This window comes from Rhinatrema bivittatum, chromosome 3 (genome assembly GCF_901001135.1).
Source record: "Rhinatrema bivittatum chromosome 3, aRhiBiv1.1, whole genome shotgun sequence".
In the NCBI taxonomy this organism is placed as follows: Eukaryota; Metazoa; Chordata; class Amphibia; order Gymnophiona; family Rhinatrematidae; genus Rhinatrema; species Rhinatrema bivittatum.
In genome coordinates, this window is record NC_042617.1 from 320698893 (window position 1) to 320721045 (window position 22153).

A 22153-nucleotide genomic window follows, 5' to 3' on the forward strand; every position below is an offset into this window, starting at 1 on the left:
TCTCTCCCTACTCCATCTGACCCTCGCCTATTCCTTACCCCCCACCCACTCTAGGTTTCCTCCCCTTCTTCCCCCTCCATCTATTACTTAACCCTGCTAATTATCCTTATTGCTTTATTTAACCTAATTGTTAAAATCAACTTGTACATTTGTATATATTTCTCGTATTATCATCTCCTGCCCTTGTTAACCCCTACCCGTTAAGGTTATTATTGTAAAGCCTGTTGCTAAGTTATGTTACATTGTGAACCGAGGTGATGTTTTGCAAACGTGCCTCGGTATATAAGAAACCCCTAAATAAAATAAATAAATAAAAGGGAGAAGGGAGCCAATATCCTGCAGTGAATTTAAGAATGTGATGTGCAAACAGTGGAGTCAATCCATGCAAAATAATGCATATCCACTGTGGATATCCAGAAAATTAGACTGGCTCAGTGTTTGCTGAAGAACAGGCTGAGAACATCCCTTCTGGTGCTTTATATACGAAAATTGGTTCTTATCTGCTAATTTTCGTTCCTGTAATACCATAGATCAGCCCAGACTGCTGGGTTATGCCTCCCTACGGAGACAGAAAAACTTGAAGGGCACCCCTGTAAGTAGGATGTGCCACCTGCAACCCCCTTCAGTATAAACAGTATCAAAGCAGAAAACAGAATTAAACTGGTAACAGGAATCCAAAATTTAAATGGTCAAACCAATCTATGAGATTCAACTATGTACAAAATAAGCGCATTTGTGAAGTCTTCATCCTACTAATATAGTGTGACAGAAAAAATTCTAGCGGAATCAAAAAAACCGGGTGGGCATCTGGGCTGATCTGTGGTACTACAGGAACAAAAATTAGCAAGTAAGAACCAATTTTCCTTTCCCTGTACATACCCAGATAAGCCCAGACTGCTGGGATGTACCCAAGCTGCCTTACATGGGGTGGGACCTAGAAAGCCCCGCTCGAAGCACACTGCTGCCAAAGCTCTCCAAGTCGAGAGCCCGAACATCCAAACAGTAATGCCACGGAAAGGTGAGCGAAGATTTCCAAGTCGCCGCCCTACAGATCTCCTGAAGGAAATCAACTTTCTGCCCAGGACGCTGCCTGAGAACGAAGCGAATGAGCCTTAAGACCTTCTGGAACCACTCGCCCGTGACACATGTATGCTGAAGCATAGCCTCCTTCAAGCACAGGCAATAGTAGACTTGGAAGCTTTTTGCCCTTTCCTAGGACTGCTCCACAAGACAAAAAGGTGATCCTACAGGTGAAAATCATTAGTGACCTCCAAGAAACGCAGCAGCGCCCACCTAACATCCAAACACTTCAATTCACAAGTATGTGGAGAATTCTGACCCAAATCCGGAACGCAGGCAACTCAATGGACTGGTTCACGTGAAAGGCAGATACCACCTTAGGAAGAAAGTAGGGCACAGTTCTGAGAGAAACGCCAAAATCGGAAAACCTAAGAAAAGGTTCTCAAGACAGAGCCTGAATTTTAGAAACTTGCCAAGCAGATAGCCACCAAAAACACCGTTTTGAGCGTAAGGTCCTTCAGGGTAATGCGTTTGAGCGGTTCAAAAGGAGGTTGACACAACGTCCGAAGGACCAAATTCAAACTCCATGATGGACAAACAGCCCTACATGGTGGATTCAAGTGCTTAGCACCTCCGAGGAAACGCACATCAGGATGAGCCACTATGGACACCCCTTCCACCTTTCCTTGTAAACAGCCTAACGCCGCCACTTGAAACTTTGAGAACTGAAAGCTAGCCTCTTCGTTAAACCGTCTTGGCAAGGCCAGAATGTATACTATCGAGGCTTGCCTAGGGGAAACTTAGGACCTACTACACCAGAAGTCAAAATTTTCCAGACTCGGATATACGTAAGAGGTGGAAGTTTTGTGAGCCCGCAAAAGAGTGGAAATCACTGTATCCGGATAACCCTTCTTTCTTAACTGCTGCCTCATAAGCCAAGCCGCTAGACAAAAGCAATCCACCTGGTCGAAAGATACCGGACCTTGCCTTAAGAGAGATTCGAAAGATGACCCAGACAGAGCGGGCCGTTCACTGCAAGGTTGAGGAGATCCGCGAACCACAGCCTCCGTGGCCATTCTGGAACCACCAACACCACCGTCCCCGGATAGACTTCTATTCATCTCAAGATCTTGTCTACCAGGGGCCAAGGAGGGAATGCGTAGAGCAGAATGTCATGAAGCCATGGAAAGACAAGGGCATCCACTCCTTCCACTCTGTGCTCTCTTCTGAGACTGAAGCAGCATAGCGCCTTGGCATTCCCTCGAGTCGCCATTAAATCCAAACGGGGAATCCCCCACCGATGAGATATCAACGCGAATGCCTCAGGCTGTTTATGATCTCTAGGATCATATCTCTGATGGCTCAGAAAATCCACCTGCACGTTGTCTACCCCAGCAATGTGCGAAGCAGCTGTCCTGAGCAGATGGATTTACACCCAGGCCATGAGCTCGTCTGCCTCCGTAGCTATGGGACGGCTCTGTTCCTCCTTGCCGGTTGATGTATGCCACCGTCGTTGTGTTGGAGAGCAATCTCACTGACCAACGATGAACTAGAGGCAGGAACTTCTGCAAAGCCAATTGTACTGCCCTGGTTTCAAGATGATTGATGGACCATTGCGCTTTCTGCTGCATCCAGTGGCCTTGCGCTGCCTGAGACTGGTAAACTGCCCCCAAGCCGGAAAGACTAGCATCCGTCAATAGTCCACTGAGGGACCTCCAGACCCACTCCCCGCAACAAGTGTTCAGGGCTCAGCCACTATGCTAGAGTGGACCTGGCCAGTTCCTGGAGAGGTAAGGGGACCTGAAAGGCCTCCGACTTGGGGGTCACAATGTGAGAGCAAAGCCCTTTGCAACAGCCTCATATGAGCGAAAGCCCACGGGACCAACTCCAGAATAGACGTCATAGAACCAAGCACCTGTAAGTAGTCCCACGCCCTGGGAACTGACTGACAAGAGACGCCGAACTTGCGACATGAGCTTGTCTATGCATTCCTGCATAAGGAAGGCTTTCCCGATCCGAGTATCGAATCTCGCCCCCAAAAAATCCAGGACCTGGGCAGGGGACAACTGGCTCTTGTCCGCACTGATGATCCACCCCAGAGAGCGAAGAGTCCGCACCACCTTGGCGACCGCCGCCTTGCATAGTTCCTCTGACTTCGCTCGAATGAGCAAATCATCCAAGAAGGAATGGACCTGGATCCCCTGGCAAAGGAGAGCCGCTGCTACCACCATCACTTTGGTAAATGTGCACGAGCGGTCGCCAGCCTGAAGGGAAGGGCCTGATTACGGGAACAGGGGAGTGGGCTGGTGCTATCTCATTGGGAGGACTTGGCTCCAGTTGCCCCCATAGTACCGCCATCTCGGGCAGGTCTACGGCCATGAAAGGAATGAGACCAAGTCTGATCTTCTGGACGTCTGTCTTTGGCCAGAAGGAGCCGGTTTAGACTGGCGAAAACTGCGCTTTCCCCTATAATGCGAACAGGAAGGGCCGAAACCTCTTGAAGCTTTTGGCCAATCTTCCGGGAGCTTGTACACCTTATTGTCCCCCAAGGACTTAATGAGCTGCTCCAAATCATCTCCAAAAAGGAATTTCCCCCGAAACGGAAAAGCCCCCAGCTGCGACTTGGAGGAAACATCGGCCGACCAATTACGGAGCCATAAAAGTCTGCGGGCCGACACCGCAAAAGCCATAGTACGCGAAGACGTATGAAGGAGATCGTACAAGGCATCCGCCCCATACGCTACCACCACTTCCAAATGATCAGCCTGCTCAGACTCCTCCAGGGAGAGCTATCTTGAACACAGGAGTTGCTGTACCCAGAGACTCGCACGCTGTATTAAACTACTGCAAACGGCTGCTCGAACCCCCAGGGCAGACACCTCGAAAATACGCTTGAGAATCACCTCAAGCTTACGATCCTGCAGGTCCTTAAGGGCAGCCACACCAATCACCAGAATAGTTGTATGCTTGGAGACAACTGAGACGGCCGCATCCACATTGGGAACCTTCAGGAGGTCGAGAGTCATCCAGCAGCGGGTACAATTTTTCCATAGCTTGGCCTATGCGAAGGCTAGCTTCCAGAATATCCCACTCCCGAAACATCAGCTGGAGCAACATAGGATGAAAAGGAAGTCCTAGCCAAGGGACAAAGGCCAGATAGCACCGGATCCACCGTGCCCTGATCCTGAGGCGCCAGCATCTGACCGGTCGGTATGCCCATCTCCGCTAGGACATGTGGAATCATCGACTCCAACCCATCTCTACGAAAGAGTCGAAGGACCCAAGATCATCCCCTTCCACCGGAGCCACATGCTCAGAATCAATTCACGTCTGTCTGAAGCAGATCTGCCAGCGGCACTGCACCCTGGTTCCCGGAACCGGACCCTTCCCGGACCACCCGAATCCAGGAGACCTCAGGAGGATCCGGCCTAGGAACCTGCACGGGAGACAGCCCAGCCCCAGGCCGCCCCGGGGGAGGCTCAGGAACCCCCGTTGGCATAAGGCTAGCTAGATATGCCTTATGCAGCAGAAATAAAATCAGCCAAAGAAGTGGCTGGCCCTTTAAATTTTCCCAAGGGGGGTTCCCAAGGGAGCAGGGAAGGTGGAAAACATCATGGGGAGACCCGGGGCAAAAATCATGCGGAAATAACTGAGGGAGATCCCCTCCCCTTGCTGAGCTATCTGCATCGGCAGCCCCTAAAATGGCCATCGTTCCTGCATTCTGTGGGAGCGGGGCAGGCTGAGACCACAAGGCAGCATCAGGATACCAGCACCATGGGACCGATGTGCCTGCCTCCCCCTTCCGCTGCCAACGGGCCCTCGCCCCGGGAAGACACCGGGAGCAGAGGCTATCGTGGGAGAGCTTCGCTGCCGGCTCCCCGTAGGCCGAGGCGCGCAGCATCGCCGTGCTGTAAAGGAGGGGAGGCCATCAAAAAAGAAGCACAGGAGCCTGGGAGGCCGAAAGAGAGCAGCGCTGCTCTAACGCCGAGGCTCTTTTTTTGGGGGGGGGGGGGGGGGGGGCTATGAATCATGTTGGCCTCACCAGAGCACAACCTGCAGTTGTCTCTGGGCTGGGGGGAGGGACTGGCCCACCGGTAAATACCCCCCAGTCACTCACCGGCTGCTGCTCCTGGTACACAGGAGCAAAGAGAGGCTTCACGGCAGGCCTACCACAGAGGAGAACATGACTTGGGCTCCTCAGGAGGCCTGGCTCTTTTGGTTTTTGTTTTTAACTGTTTCAGCCAGACAAATTAAAGGACTCCTGTCACCCTCTTTTTTTCTTTATGTATAGAATCAATTAACCAGGACCACAGATTATGGCACCTTCATCTGCTGGAGTCAGAGAAATACTGAAGGGGGCTGCAGGTAGCACATCCTACTTACAAGGGTGCCCTTCAAGTTTTTCTCTGTCTCCATCTGGTGGAAGGGAGGCATAACCTAGCAGTCTGGGCTGATCCGGGTATGTACAGGGAAGTACATTTTCTGCTCATGACTCCTATGGCAGAAGTGTGAGAGAAAAATACAATAGCAGAGTGAAAAGCAGTGATCAAGTCCACATAGTATAACTTTTACAACAAATCTCCGTCCCTCCCACAGCAAAAGTGAAAAAGGTGTCTTACACGAGTGACATCATTTGCAGTAACACCGTCTTTCATGTAGAACTGGTCCATAACATCCGCATCAAGCTCACTCATTAGAATTTCCAGTGTCTGATCTGGCTGATTGATGACCATGGTCTCTGAGATGTCCAGAGTGTACAAGTACCTGTTAAATCATGACAAATAGTCATCAGCAAGCGAACTGCCAACACAATCTACACCCAGCACTCATCCTCTGGGTTTAAGCACCTACAGCTTTCTCTTAAGTTAATAAGAATCCCTCCTAACAAGCCAGAGTTTTCAACTTGACAAAGAGTTTTCAACTTGACAAGTCAAAAGTATCAATCAAGTATCAATTTTTTTTTTTTTATGAACTCAACTTTAAATTAAAGCATTCCTGGACCTCGGCTAATAGCCTTAACATTTTTTTCATACCTTAGTTTGCAGAGGATGTTTAGCTGAAGAACTGTACAACTACATTAAGGGATAGAATTACATAGAGCAGTTTTGAAAGCCTCATTTCATGCATGAAATTTTAATCAGAAAAAACTGTACAATTTGGTGCAAATGCCTGACATGGGGATCTTTAATTACAGTGATTCTCTGATACATGGAATTATGCATCACATAATGAGCACCCGCATAAATACCTAATTCCCTTCTGTAACCTTGTAAGGTAACATTTTTGCCCGTCTTAACATCCTCACTTCTAGCACTGTACTTAATGCATTCTGATGCCACTTCTGGGAGAAGCCCCTGCATGTACAGCAGAGTTGCAACAGGTGTTCTCAGAGGACAGCAGGATGGTAGTCCTCACATATGGATTACATCATCGGATGGAACTTTGATCGCAAAGATTCTAGAACTTTAAAACATGCCCTACTGAGCATGTGCAGCTGAAGTTGTCATAATTTTACCACATTGACAAAATTTAAACTCTGGGGCTTTTGGAGCCATGGTAGCACTTAAAAGTGCTGTTGAGGCATTCACACAAGTGAAGAAAAAAAAGATGAGAATTGGGAAAAATACAAGAGCATTGGTGCGCAGGAAAGAAAAACTGAGAAGATGTCTAATCGCATGGGAAGGCACTGCGCAGGCAGGCGTGCAGCAAAGCTCTGCTAGTGTTAGAAGTTCCTGCCTTGAGCTTCCAGGGGGCACCAGACAGCATGGCTAATTCAGCCTGCTTATCTGCAGGAAAACATCCTGCTGTCCTCACACATGGGCTATTTATTTAATTAAAATTTCTATACTGGTATATAGTCAAGACAGTCATATCAGTTTATATAGTTTCATAAAAACTCTTAAAATCTTAATTGCATACAATGAACCAACAGGATTTGGTGAGAGGTAACGTGGTGGGGCCACTTGGCAACAGTGATCATTAACATGATCAAATTTAAACTAATAACTGGAAGGGGGACAATAAGTAAATCTGCAGCTCTAACACTAAACTTTCAAAAGGGAAACTTTGATAAAATGAGGAAAATAGAAAAAACTGAAAGGTGCAGCTGCAAAGGTTAAGTGTTCAACAGGCTTGGACATTGTTTAAAAATACAATCCTAGAGGCGCAGTCCATATCTATTCCACGCATTAAGAAAGGTGGAAGGAAGGCAAAACGATTACCGTCATGGTTAAAAGGTGAGGTGAAAGGCTATTTTAGTCAAAAAAAAATCCTTCAAAAATTGGAAGTAAGGATCTATCTGAAGAAAATAGGATAAAACATAAGCATTGTCAAGTTAAGTGTAAAACATTGATAAGACAGGCGAAGAGAGAATTTGAAATGCAGTTGGCCATAGAGGCAAAAAGCAAAATTGCTTACCTTGTAATAGGTGTTATCCCAGGACAGCAGGATGTAGTCCTCACATATGGGTGACATCAGTAATGGAGCCCTATGTACGGAAAAACTTCTTTCAAAGTTTCTATGAAACTTTTGACTGGCACCAGAGTGCCTACTGAGCATGCCCAGCATGCCATGATATTCCCTGCCACAGGGGTCTCCCTTCAGTCTGTTTTGTAGCAATTAGCGTTAGCCAAAAATAAAATAATAAAACGTATCTGACCCAACTCCGCGGGGTGGCGGGTGGGTTTCGTGAGGACTACATCCTGCTGTCCTGGGATAACACCTATTACAAGGTAAGCAAGTTTGCTTTATCCCAGGACAAGCAGGATGCTAGTCCTCACATATGGGTGATTAGCAAGCTAGAGGCTGATTCATTTGGTATTGAGGCAACAGTGAAGTAGTTGTTGAAATGAATCAGCCGAAGATTACAGCAGGTTGGATGTAGAAGGAGTTGGGATTAAACTGGAAACAAGTTCTTTAAGACAGATTGTCCATAGGCTGAATCTTGTCTTCCTTCTTTGTCTAAACAGTAGTGAGCTGCAAAGGTGTGAAGAGAACTCCATGTTGCTGCTTTACAAATGTCCAGAATAGGTACAGAGCGAAGGTGTGCTACAGAGGTTGACATCGCTCTGACTGAATGTGCTTTTACTCGCCCTTGAAGAGTAAGGCCTGCTCTCATATCAAAACTGTATGCAATCTGCTAGCCAGTTTGACAAAGTATGTTTACCCACTGCTTTACCTGGTTTGTTTGGATCATAAGATACAAATAGTTGACTGGATTTCCTTTGGACTGTAGTGCGGTTTAAGTAGAAAGATAGTGCATGTTTACAGTCCAAGGTATGTAAGGCTCTTTCTCCTTGGTGAGAGTGAGGTCTTGGAAAGAATGTTGGTAAAACTACAGATTGATTGAGGTGGAATTCCGTGACTACCTTAGGAAGGAATTTGGGATGAGTACGGAGGACCACCCTGTCATGTAGAAACTTTGTAAAAGGTTCGTATGTGACAAGTGCTTGTAGTTCACTGACTCTCCTAGCCGATGTAATGGCTATGAGGAAGACAGTTTTCCATGTAAGAAATTTAATGTCACAGGTGTCTATGGGTTCAAATGGGGAACGCATGAGCCTGGTTAATACTACGTTCAGGTCCCACTGAATGATTGGGGAATGAAGTGGAGGTTTAAGGTGAGTTAAACCTTTCATAAACTTACTGACGAGAGGCTGTGTAGAAATAGGTGTGTCTCCTAGCTTGTCATGATAAGCTGAGATTGCACTCAAATGTACTCTTACAGAAGACGTTCTAAGACCAGAATCTGAAAGATGGTATAGGTAATCTAGTAGAGAGGCAGTGGGGCAGCAGGTGAAAGGATCTAAAGACTTTTGAGTGCACCACAAAGTAAACCGTTTCCATTTATAGGAATAATTCTTAGTGGAAGGTTTACGTGAAGCTATCAGCACTTGAGATATAGTGGTTGGAAGGTTGAGTGGTTGTAAGATCAAGCTTTCAACATCCATGCTGTCAGGGACAGGGATTGAAGGTTGGGATGGCGCAACCGACCCTGAGTTATGAGATTGGGAGCTACTCCCAGGCGAATTGGATCCCTGACAGAGGTCTAGCAATGTGGGAAACCATACTTGCCGAGGCCAGTGTGGGGCTATGAATATCATGGTCCCTTTGTCCTGTTGTAGCTTCACTAGAGTTTTGGTTATGAGCGGTATCGATGGATACGCATATAACAGGCCTGAGTCCCAATGGTGAGCAAAGGCGTCCTTGGTAGGCTGTTCTTCTGCCGGAGTAGAGAGAGCAGTAATTTTTCACTTTTGTAGTTCAGGTGAGATGCAAAGAGGTCTATTGTTGGTTGACCCCAACGTTGGAAGATCTTGGTTGCTATCGTTGGATCCAAGGACCACTCGTGTGGTTGGAACTGACGACTTAGGCGATCGGCTACTATGTTGTGGATGCCTGCTAGGTAAATGGCCCGTAGAAGAATTGAATGTGCCAGGGCCCAGTCCCAAATCTGTGCTGCTTCTTGGCAAAGGAGGCTGGATATGCATTGAAAGTGAAGTATCAGGCTTATTTGGTTTGGAGTAGTAACCGCCGTAACAAGCCAGCTGCTCCCCGCTTTGTGAGTGCAAATCCTTTTTTCCCACATTTCCTCTTGCCGTTGAAGCTTAGAGCGATGTTGGAGTCGTAGTAACCGTGTGTATGTTTATTGACTAAGAGTATATCTCCAGGCAGTAGCCATTAGTCTGGCGAGCCACCCACTCTTCATTGATTTCCTCTTGACTTTATGGATCCACAGTGTTTATCCCACACCCCTTTGAAGTTCTTCACAGTTCTGGTCTTCACCACTTCCTCCGGAAGGGCATTCCAGGCATCCACCACCCTCTCCGTGAAGAAATACTTCCTGTCATTGGTTCTGAGACTTCCTCCCTGGAGCTTCAAATCATGACCTCTGGTTCTGTTGATTTTTTTCAGACTGAAAAGGTTTGTTGTTGTCTTTGGATCATTAAAACCTTTCAAGTATCTGAAAGTCTGTATATCACATCACCTCTGTTCCTCCTTTCCTCCAGGGTATACATATTTGGATTCTTCAATCTCTCCTCATAAGTTATTCAATGAAGACCTTCCACCTTTTTGGTTGCTCTTCTCTGGACCGCCTCCATCTTGTCTGTCTCTTTGGAGATAGAGTTTCCAGAACTGAACACAGTACTCCAGGTGAGGCCTCACCAAGGACCTGTACAAGGGGATAATCACTTCCCTTTTCTTACTCAATATTCCTCTCTCTATGCAGCCCAGCATTCTTCTGGCTTTTGCTATCGCCTTGTCACATTGTTTCGCTGACTTCAGATTAGACACTATCACCCCAAGGTCTCTCTCCTGCTCCGTGCACATCAGGCTTTCTCCCCCCATCAAATACAGTTCATTCGGATTTCCATTCCCCATATGCATGACTCTGCACTTCTTGGCATTGAATCTCAGCTGCCATATCTTCGACCACTCTTCCAGCTTCCTTAAATCCCATCTCATTCTCTCCACTCCTTCCGGCGTGTCCACTCTGTTGCAGATCTTAGTGTCATCCGCAAAAAGACAAACCTTACCTTCTATCCCGTCTGCAATGTCACTCACAAAGATATTGAACTGGACCTGTCCCAACACCGATCCTTGCGGTACACCGCTTAAAACTGCTCTCTTTAGAGAGAGTTCCATTTACCATCACACATTGTCTTCTGTCTGTCAACCAGCTTGCAATCCAGGCCACCTCGGCACTCACTCCTAAGCTTCTCATTTTATTCACCAATCTCCTGTGCGGGACCGTATCAAAAGCTTTGCTGAAATCCAAGTAGATGACATCGAGTGCTCCTCCTCTATCCAATTCCTTGGTTACCCAGTGAAAAAAGTCAGATTTGTCTGACAGGATCTTCCCCTGGTGAATCCATGCTGCCTCTAGTCCATCAATTCTTCCGACTGTAGGTAGTTCACTATTCTCGCTTTCAACAGTGACTCCATTACTTTTCCCACCACCGAAAAGTGGTGGGATGCAGTCTCTTCTGTCGTAAGCTGCACGAACTTCGTGTTTCCCAGCTCTTATGTATTATGGAAGTGAAAGAATTTTGGAATGGCTGGGGGAGTGTTTCAGAGAGTTCTTGAATTTGTTTCCATAAATTACGCTGATATTGCGTCATATATAGCTGGTAGGACGCAATTCTGGAAACTAACATGGATCCTCGAAACATTTTCCTGCCTATGTTATCCAAGAATCTATTGTCCTTACCCGGTGGATTAGATGAATGAGGCTTTATTCGTTTGGATTTCTTTTGAGATGACTACTACTACTGATTGATGAGGTAATTGAGTCTTTTGGAAGCCTGGGATGTGTTGGACTAGATATGTAGCATCAGTCCTTTTATTCACAGTATGGTGCAGGGATGCTCCAATAGTCTGTGTTGGAAATAAACAAGGACTTCGTGAACTGGAATTGCTAACAACTCTTTAGGTGGGTCCATGAACTGTAACACTTCCAGAGTTTTGTCTGGTGTCCTCTTCAGATTCAAGCTGGAAGGAGATGTGTCAGCCATATCCTTGATGAAATTTGAAAAGGAAAGGTCCTCTGGAGGGGATTTCCTTCTTTCCTCTGAAGGAGAAGGTTCTGAGAGGACTTCCTCTGAAGAAGTATCGGTATTGGGATCATCCCAGGTATCCAGTGTATGTGGACAAGGAGGTGTCGATGGAATGGGTACAGTTGGCAATGGTTTTTCCAGGGGTTTCGACGGAAACAGTGGAGAAAACGCTGGACATGGACGTGTAATTCCCGATGGGCCTGGGAGTGGTTCAGGCATCGGTACTTCCTTTGCTATGTCCTCTTCCCTCGGTGCTGGCATCGGTAACTCTGGAGATTTTACCAGGATGGCACCGATGAGTATGCAATTTTGCTAAAATTGGTGCAAAAAAGGATATATCCGGCATCTATGGAACCGGCGATGGAGTCTGTAATGGCATTGGTATGGGCACCAGTGATGGAAGTGGAACCGGTGCCGGCAATTGTGCTGGCCTTGATGGCAGATTCTGCTGGCAGAGGCATATCGAGGAGCACATCCCGCCAGGCGGTTAGAGATGCAACCATCTTGTTCCGTCCGCATAGCTGGTGAGACCAGAGCAGCTATGGGGGGGAGGCAATGAAGGCGATACCGGTACCTCCGCAGGGCCCTGTGGAGGTACGGTTCCCGGCACTGATATCGGTGGGGATCGCCTTGGAGTGGAAGGCCTCTGTGGAGCGTCTTCTCTGCGAGGTTTCTTCGGTGCTGATTCGGGATCCGATGGAACTCTGGTTATTGGATCGTGAGGCCTCCGATGCCAATGCTTCTGCCTGTGCTCGATGCCCTTCTCGATGACAGACGTCGATTTTATTGAAGACTTTGAAGGGGTTGGTGACGGCTGATCACCTGTTCATCCGGTCTCAGTTTTTTTGAGTATGACCTTCCTAATCACTCCAGCCAAAGACTACTGTGTGGATGTCAATGTCGAAGGCATTAATTGGAGATGGAACAAATGCTCCATTTTCTCCATCCGTAATCTTCTGCCTTTCGGCGTCATCTCGGCACATCCATAATGGACATGGTGCGGCAACAATTCGGGCACTTTTTGAAACCCGTAGCCATTATGAGAGTCAGACAGCCGTTGACATTCAGGCACTGTTAAACGGTTTTGGAACAGATGGAAAAACTTAAGACTTACCGCGATGGAAAAAAGGGAGACCCCTATGGGGGTCGAAAGTTTTTTCTGAGTTTTGATAAACTTTTTTGTAGGGTAAAATTCACCACATAGAACTCCTAGAACCGCGAGGCTAACGGCTTCATGGAAAAAAGACTGAAGGGAGACCCCTGTGGCTCGAGGGATCATGGCATGCTGGGCATGCTCAGGATGCCAGTCAAAGGTTTCTAGAAACTTTGACAAAGTTTTCCAGGATAGGGCTCTGTCAGTGACGTTACCCATATGTGAGGACTAGCATCCTGCTTGTCCTGGGATAATAGTAGGTCTAGTGGAGGAATGAAACTGTAAGGAGTTGTTGTTGAACAAGTGTAAGCTAGGGTTGTGGTTGGCTTTGTGTATGAGTGAGTATTTTAAAGTGGATTCTGGAGATGATGGGGAGCCAGTGAAGTTAACGGAGAATGGGGGTAATGTGCTCTTTTCTACGGGTACCAGTGAGTATACGCGCAGCAGCAGTTTGTAGTAATTGCAGTGGGGCAATGGAGTTTTTGGGAAGGCTCAAGAGTAGGGCATTAGAGTAGTCTAGTTTAGATAGGCTGAGGGACCGTAGAACTGCTCTGAAATCGTTTAGGTGCAGAAGATGCTTTTTTTTAATTTTTAGAGTATGCAGCTTGAAATAGCATTCTCTTAGGGTAGAGTTGATGAATTTTTTTTAAGTTAAATTGTGGGTCTAGGGTGACTCCTAGATCCTGTACGTGTTGGGAGAAAGAGGGGGAGGGTGGGAAGCTAGGGGATGGGTGAGATTGTAGTGATTGGGTGCAATAATCATGAGCTCTGTTTTCGAGGTGTTTAAGGCAAGGTTAAGTTTCGTAAGGAGGGTGATGGAGGAAAGGGCAGTTTCCCAAATTTTAAGAGTGTGGGGAATAGTTTGGGTGAAGGGTATGAGAATTTGCACATAGTCAGCGTATATGAAATAAGGGAGATTGAGATCAGAGAGGAGGCGGCAGAGGGGCCTTAGGTAAATGTTAAAGAGTGTGGAAGATAGTGAGGAGCCTTGCGGTACACCGCGGGTTAAGTTGATTGCCCTGGATTCGTGGTTTCCTATTTTGACTTTAAATTGCCTATTACTGAGATAGGATTTGAACCAGAGGAGTGGGATTCCTGATAACCTGTCGATTAGAATACTGTGGCTGATGGTATCAAAGGCTGCAGATATGTCTAGTAAAGCTAAGATGTATGATTGGCCCCTGTCAAGGCCTTTGAGTATGTAATCAGACATGGAGGTCAAGAGTGTTTCCGTGCTAAGGTGTTTACGGAAACCGTGTTGGGATGGGAAAAGAAGGTGTTGCTGTTCCAAGTAGTCAGTTAATTGACGGTTGAGAGTCTTTTCAAGAATTTTTGCTATGAATGGTAAATTAGATATGGGGCGGTAGTTTGCCAATTCTAGTGGGTCAAGTTTCAGTTTCTTAAGTATAGGCTTAACAATAACTTGTTTAAGAGGGTTAGGAACAGTTACAAAAGCCATAGATTTATTGACAATATCAGCTACAGGTTGCAAGATAGTGTTAGGGATGGATAGGAGGGCTTTGGTGGGGATTGTGTCTGATGGGTGTATGGCAGTCTCACTTTCCTTAGTATAGAAAATCTCAGTGGCTGCTGTGGTCTCGAAAGTATGAAAATTAGCATTGTGCTTTGCCAGGTGATGAAGAGATGGGAAAACGAGTTGTGGGATTGGTTATCATGGAAATAAAGCGCAAGTTCATTACATTTGGTTTCAGCATGCTTGCAAGGTATGGGTTTAGTGAAATTTTCTTGAGGTCAGAGACAAATGAAAAAAGGGCTTTGGGATTAAATTGTATGTTATGTATTCTCTGGGCATAAAGTCCCGTTTAGTTTTAAGAGTGTTTTCACAGTATGTGTGGAGGAGAGTTCTGTACCTCGCTAATTGGGTTGGGGAGGGATCTTTATGCCATTTCTTTTCTTGTGTTCTGAGGTGGTGCTTTAACATTTTTAATTCGGGAGTATACCATGGTTTTTTTGTATTTACTAAGGGATCTATTACTTTTTAGGGATGTGAATCGTTTTTCAACGATTAAAATTATCGTCCGATAATGTTTATATCGTCTTAAATCGTTATAGAACACGATACAATAGAAATTCTAACGATTTATTGTTAAAAATCGTTAAATCGTGTTAGTGCGCACTAACTCGAGTTAGTGCGCACTAACTCGATTTAGTGCGCACTAACTCGATTTAGTGCGCACTAACTCGATTTAGTGCGCACTAACTGAAAATGATACAAATAAACACTTTCCAGGTCACTGAAGGTCAGTTAGGAATGAATATGTGTTCCTATTGGCTGGCTGCCCTCTTATCTATTGATATTACCAAGGTTACCACTGAGGTGATGGTTGGGGGGATGGGAAATGGAACTGGAAACTAACGAACACCAACAGAAAATGAAACAAAGTGTTCACACTTCCCAGGTCAGTAAAGGTCACTTAGGAATGAATATGTATGTATGTATTCCTATTGGCTGGCTGTGCTCTTATCTATTGATGTTACCAATATGGTTGGGGGGATGTGAAATGGAAACAGTTGGAAGTTTGACAAAAAAAGTAATGTAATGATCAGCACTCACGTGACTAGAACTTGTTTGTTTATTATTTTTGTTAGCAGGCACCTGAAATGCTAGTGCATGTTGAATTTGCCAATCACTGTGCATTTTAGAAAGGTGGTCCTGGCTGGAACTGTACACAGTTCAAATATATGTAATTGATTGTTGGTAAGTGTATTTTTTAAGTAGCCACACTGGCACCAGTATGTTTACTTTTCCTCCTACTTAACTCACTAGCTCAGCTTTGAAAGAAGGGCTTCTCTGCTTGTGTGTTGTTTTTGTTTGGTGTGAGGAGAGCAGAAGCATCAGATCTTTATTCAATCTACTACAGTCATCTCTTACAGTGCCCTATCCCTATTAATACCAGGAGTGTTGTGATCTTCCTGCACACAGTGCCCTAACCCTGATACCAGTCTGAGACAGCTCCCTCCCTGCATTACTAGTGAGAGGCTGGCTTCACAGACAAGGGGGAGCTGCCTGACCCTCACTCCTGACTTCCCCCATGTCCCAGCTAGTGAATGGTGTGTGGGTGAGGGGGGGGAGGATGGTGAAGTCTGAGACAGCTCCCTCCCTGCATTACTAGTGAGAGGCTGGCTTCGCAGACAGGGGGGAGCTGCCTGACCCTCACTCCTGACTTCCCCCATGTCCCAGCTAGTGAATGGTGTGTGGGTGAGGGGGGGGGGGGGGAGGATGGTGAAGTCTGAGACAGCTCCCTCCCTGCATTACTAGTGAGAGGCTGGCTTCACAGACAGGGGGGAGCTGCCTGTCCCTCACTCCTGACTTCCCCCATGTCCCAGCTAGTGAATGGTGTGTGGGTGAGGGGGGGGGTGGATGGTGAAGTCTGAGACAGCTCCCTCCCTGCATTACTAGTGAGAGGCTGGCTTCACAGACAGGGGGGAGCTGCCTGACCCTCACTCCTGACTTCCCCCATGTCCCAGCTAGTGAATGGTGTGTGGGTAAGGGGGGGGGGGGAGGATGGTGAAGTCTGAGACAGCTCCCTCCCTGCATTACTAGTGAGAGGCTGGCTTCACAGACAGGGGGGAGCTGCCTGACCCTCACTCCTCCGGGGTATTGTGATCTTCCTGCACACAGTGCCCTATCCCTGATACCAGGGGTGTTGTGATCTTCCTGCATGCAGTGCCCTATCCCTATTAATACCAGGAGTGTTGTGATCTTCCTGCATGCAGTGCCCTATCCCTATTAATACCAGGAGTGTTGTGATCTTCCTGCATGCAGTGCCCTATCCCTGATATCGGGATGTGTGCAAGAAGATCACAACACCCCCGGTATCAGGAATAGGGCACTGTGTGCAGGAAGATCACAACACCCCCAGTATCAGGAATAGGGCACTGTGTGCAGGAAGATCACAACACCCCTGGTATTAGGGATAGGGCACTGTGTGCAGGAAGATCACAACACTCCTGGTATTAATAGGGATAGGGCACTGTGTGCAGGAAGATCACAATACCCCTGGTATCAGGGTTAGGGCACAAGTTCTAGTCACATTGACTGATCACATTACTTGTTTTGTCAAGCTACCAACTGTTTCCATTTCCCATCCCCCATATACTATCAGTAGGAAACTTGGTAACATGAATAAATAAGAGGGCAGCCAATAGGAATACATATTCATTCCTAAACTGACCTTAACTGACCTGAAAAGTGTCAAATTGTATCATTTTCAGTTAGTGCGCACTAACTCCCGTTAGTGCGCACTAACTCGAGTTAGTGCGCACTAATCGGAAAAAACGATTTTTAACGATTTTTAACTAAAAAATCGTGCCTAAGACGATTTTCTTGCCCTGCCACACGATTTCTATCGTTAAGACGATATGGAAAACGATTCACATCCCTATTACTTTTGTATTTACTGTGCATAATTAGAAATATTGTTGGTAATGAGATTCCAGGAAGAAAGCATAGATTCAGGATCAGTTAGGTCTAACTTGTTGAGATAGTCAGTGAAATAGTCTATAAGGTCATCTCTAGGGCAAGGTTTTCTAAATTGGATGGTTGTTTTTGTCCTGGCACAAGTGAGTGCTTTTTTTATGGAGCAATTAGCTTTAATGAGGAAGTGGTCAGACCAGGGTACTGGTGCATATGTGGGAGAGTCTAGGAGGAGTAGGGAATTGATGAAAATTAAGTCAAGGGAGTGTCCTGCTTTGTGAGTGGGATTTGATATAATCTGTTGGAAGCCCATGGCCTTAAAGTAAAGGTTAGGAGGGATTTGCAGGTGGGGGGAGAGTGGAAGGGTGTCAATATGGAGATTAAAATCTCCTAGGATGATGGCTGGTATGTCAAGTGAGATATTGGCAGCGATGAATTCAATGAGGGGGGAAGCATTTGCGTCTAAGGTACCTGAGGTAGTATAGACAAGACATTTGTAGCTGAGTCGATTTAAAGAGCCCTATTTCAAATTTGGGAGGGAGGTTGCCCAAATGTGTCAGCTTAAGGTCTTTTTTTTTTTTTTTTTTTTTTTAGCAGCGAGGCGGCCACCACCTCTTTTTTTCTGGCTGGGAATAGAAAAGATATACACGTGAGTGGGGAGTTGATTTAGGACTGAATCAGTATCTCTAAGCCAAGTCTCCATTATGGTGCAGATGTCAGGTTTCTCATCGAGGAGTAGGTAGTTGAGAATGGGGGTTTTCTTGGATAGGGATTGGGAGTTGAACAGAATCAGGGTAAATGCTGTAATGCCAAGTAGTTGTGCGAGGGGGGTCAGCATGATTGGGAGGAGTGATCTGGGGTAGGGAACGAGAGGGTGGATATGGGTGCATTGTGCTTATGGTGGTAGTGTTTAAGTATTGGTATCTGGCATGCCAACATGTCAGAACAGAGGGGAGTGAGGAACAATTGAGGAGATTAAAGAAATGCAGAGTGTATTGGACAGAGGGGGATAAAGTATAAAAGGGGGGGAGGGAGTACAGAGGTAAATACAAGGCAAATACAAAGGGAACACTAAGGGGCAGGCCCCTTAGTCGTGCTCCTTTGGTGTGCGACGCCGCAGGCCAGAGCGTTTTAAGTAGAGCTTGCCTGGGCTGGAATTAATGCGTCAAGGAGGGCGGTCCGAGATTGGTGGGTTCCTGTGTAGGGGTCCGGTGAGTGGGATGCGATAAGGGCTCTATGGCTCAGGCCCCGATGGGCCTAGACACAGACTGTAGAGCCTGGTAGGAGAGAGAGTCTGCATGTGCAACCGGGCAGGAAAGTAGTACTATAGTACTACAATTATTGATCCAAAAGTTATTATGATCTATAAATGAACTAGATAGAAAAGTATTTTTCTAATAAAAACAACTTACCAGCAGTCAGAATTCATGCGTCCCATGCAATAAGCTGCTCCATCTATTTCGGAGAAAAAACAGACATTAGGATTTCTAGAGACACTATTCTGAACATTACCACATTTATTCCGAACCGTGTGTCATAGCATACTAGCACAGGGTTCACTATCATGAAACACAATGACATTCACCATAATCACTTTTTGTCCCTTCCCTCTCACTGCAGGCATCATTACCTTATCTTCCCTCCCCAAGCAATACCACCATCACCAGCTTCCTTTTCACACAATCCTCACCCTCTAACTCCTGGCATCACCCTCCCTTTCCTCTCCAACCCCCTAGTACCATTGCTTTCTCTTCCCTTCAACCCCTGGCATCACTACTTTCCAACATCCCCCAAGTATCACATCTTTCTTTCCCTCTCCCCTCTGGCATCAACTTCACTTTCCCTCCTATGGCACAAATACCTTCTCTACCCTCCCCCTAGCATCTTTCCTCTCTCCCCTGGCATCACCACCTTCCATCTCCCTTCCCTCTTCTCTACCCCCTGCCATCATTACCTTATCTCCCCTTTTCACCCCACAGCATATAGCTTACCTGTAATGTGTTCCCCAAAGACAGCAGCATGTTAGTCCTCACATGGGTGACATCAGATGGAGCCTGGCATGGAAAACTTGTCAAAGTTTCCACAACTTTAACTTGGCATGCTCAGCATGCCCTATACCATGTGTCCACTTGGGGTCCCTCTTCAGTTTTGTAACAGAATTATAATGAAAATATTTTTCTCATGACCCTGATTTAAAAAAAAAAAAAAACAAGTTTCCTTACCGTAAACAGTGTTTCCATAGATAGCAGGATGAATTAGCCATGCTATCTGGGAGCGTGCACACAACAGGGACTAAGCGGAGTTTCCCTCAGTAAGTCAGAGCTTTGACTGTGCGGCTGCGGGGTCATCTTCCTGCGCAAACCTCCATTTTCCCTCAGTCTCTTTGTAGCCAAGCAAGAAGTAACAATTTAACTGTCCTTTGTGCGACTGTCTAGGAAGGAGGGTAGGATTGCATGGCTAATTCATCCTGCTATTTACGGAAACACCATTTACGGTACGCAAACTTGCTTTTTCTCCATTGATAGCAGGGCTGAATTAGCCATGCTGTTTGGGAGTCCCAAGCTTCCAGGTTGTGTCCACGTAGTATGTCTTTTAGAAAGTTAGGACAACCCCCTTAGGAAAATTAGACTGTCTCAACGATTTTGAAAGGTTGACAAGACTGCTGAGCCAAGCACCGCATCAGAGGCCGTTTGTTGTTGAAGACAATAGTGTGCTGTGAAGGTATGAATGGAGGACCAAGTAGCTGCTTTGCACATGTCCAGTAAAGGAACTTGTCTCAAGTGGGCAACTGATGCTGCTGTGGTGCGTACCTGATGCGCCAGAGGTTTCTTGTCGAGTTTTATTGAACACTTGTTATAACAGAACTGAATGCATTGTGATAACCAACTGGCAATGGTCCTCTTAGATTGACCAGGGTTGTTTGGGTTAAAGGAAAGGAAGAGCTGAGAAGGTCTGGAAGGAGACCGTTCTCTTTTTATAGTAAGCCAGAGCTAGTTTACAGTCTAGCGACTACAGGAGCCGGTCTCGCTCATTGTGATGAGGCTTTGGCATGAAGATTGGTAGAGTGATAGTCTGATTCAGATGAAAAGCAGAGACCACCTTGGGAAGGAAGGTGGGATGAGGTCGAAGGGTAACCTTGTTGTGGAAAAACTAAGTAAGGAGGGTAGTGAACCAAGGCTTGCAATTCACTCACTCCTAGCTGATGTGATGGCCACCAGAATACTGTTTTCCATGTGAGGTTTTAAGTGGCATGTGCAAAGGCTCGAAAGGAGACATCATGAGCTGTTCCAGGATAATGTTTAGATCCCAGGGTACAGGTGGCTTCGTCACCGGTCGGAGATGAAGCATGCCCCGCATGAATCTGGAGATCAAAGGATGATTAGAAATGGGAAGGCCATTGTGAGGGTGATGAAGTCGCAATAGCACCGATATGCACTCAAACTGACATGGTAGCCAGACCAGCTTGGTAAAGAGTATGGAGGTACTCCAGTAGATGTATGGCGGTAGAGGAGAATGGATCTAGCTTCCATGGTTTGCACCATGTAGCATAGGAATGCCATCTCCCTGCATAGTTGCATCTGGTTGAAGGTTTCCTGGATGTGATAAGTATATCTTATCACATCCAGGAAACATCCACATAGACACCAAGCCTCAATCTTCCAACTGCGAAGCCTTTTTATCCTCCCTTTCGGACATGGGCTTCAAACAACTCGTCAACCAACCCACACATAAAGCAGGTCACACTCTCGACCTTCACAAACACCAGCCTCACCCCTCTTTGCCTCCCGGTCCCATGGTCAGACCATTTCTTGATCTCCTCCACCCTCAGATCGATGACAAGATTGTCTGCACCCCCTCAGTTCTCCACCCTCCACTATAGGAAACCCTGCCCATCAGAAGCCCTCAGCAACTCGCTGATCAAAGAACTTACTAACCTGGATCTATCAAACCCCAATGCAGCCTTCCTCTCTTGGCAAAACATCACAGAATCTATCGCCAACAACTTATGCCCACTGTCGACAAAAACTTTTAACCCCTCTCAAAACAAGCAGCCATGGTTCTCAAAGGACTCCGTGCCCAAAAGCAAGGCCTGAGACGAAAGAAAAGGAATGGTGGAAGGACCCCAACCCTCACTCCCTAACCTCATACAAAGCCGCTTTCCACCAATACAGAACTGCAACGCTATGAACAAAAAGGAATTTCTACGCCCACCGTATCCATATGATATGATCTTCGACGCAAAGGCTCTCTTCTCGTATGTTTTGGAACTCACCAAGACTGCCCCCCCCCCCCCCCCCTACAATCCCCGATGACCTAGCCCAATCGAGAGCCAATGATCTGGCCTTATTCTTCCAGAACAAAATCTCCAATACCCTGGCTAGATTACCTACTAACCCTAACATGCTGCCTCCAGATCCCCCCTTCCCCCGAACCTAGATGTTTGGTTTGGAATCCTTTGATCCCACCTACGCTATAGAGGTGGAAACCCTGATAAAAAGAATGAAACCCTCTTCTCACCCTCTAGACCAAATCCCATCCAAACCCTTGATTCTCATACCAGAATCTCTCTCTAAGCATCTAGCAGATATTATCAACTGCTCCCTCTCACAAGGAATCTTCCCGGACGCTCTCAAATTGGCCACCCTGAAACCCATTCTCAAAAAACCGAACCTGGACCCGGATGATCCCAACAACTATCGTCCCATATCAAATCTGCCGTTTGTAGCCAAGATCATGGAGAAAATTGTAAATAACAAACTTTCACATTACCTGGAGGAACATAATATTCTACACCCTTCACAATATGGATTCCGAAAAGAACACAACACTGAAACTCATCTCGCTCCTAGACCAGCTATACACTGGCATTGACAAAGGACAGTCCTTCCTCTTAGCTCTTGATATCTCAGCAGCTTTCCACACCGTAAATCATACTACCCTTATAAACCGGTTATCAGACATAGGAGTCACAGGATCCGCCCTCAG

At 46.4% G+C, this 22153-nt stretch overlaps 1 protein-coding gene across 4 annotated transcripts in view; it reads right to left on the reverse strand.

Moving 5' to 3' along the window:
- The window catches only part of AMD1 (adenosylmethionine decarboxylase 1), a 131039-nt gene that overhangs the window by 62711 nt on the left and 46175 nt on the right, over positions 1–22153 (reverse strand). For all 4 annotated transcript variants that reach the window (XM_029595263.1, XM_029595262.1, XM_029595261.1 and 1 more), the window contains 2 exons: positions 18580–18622; positions 5640–5784 (listed from right to left, as the gene is read on the reverse strand). In XM_029595263.1, coding sequence (XP_029451123.1) covers positions 5640–5784; positions 18580–18622 — 188 coding nt within the window. The remainder of the gene's footprint in view (positions 1–5639; positions 5785–18579; positions 18623–22153) is intronic.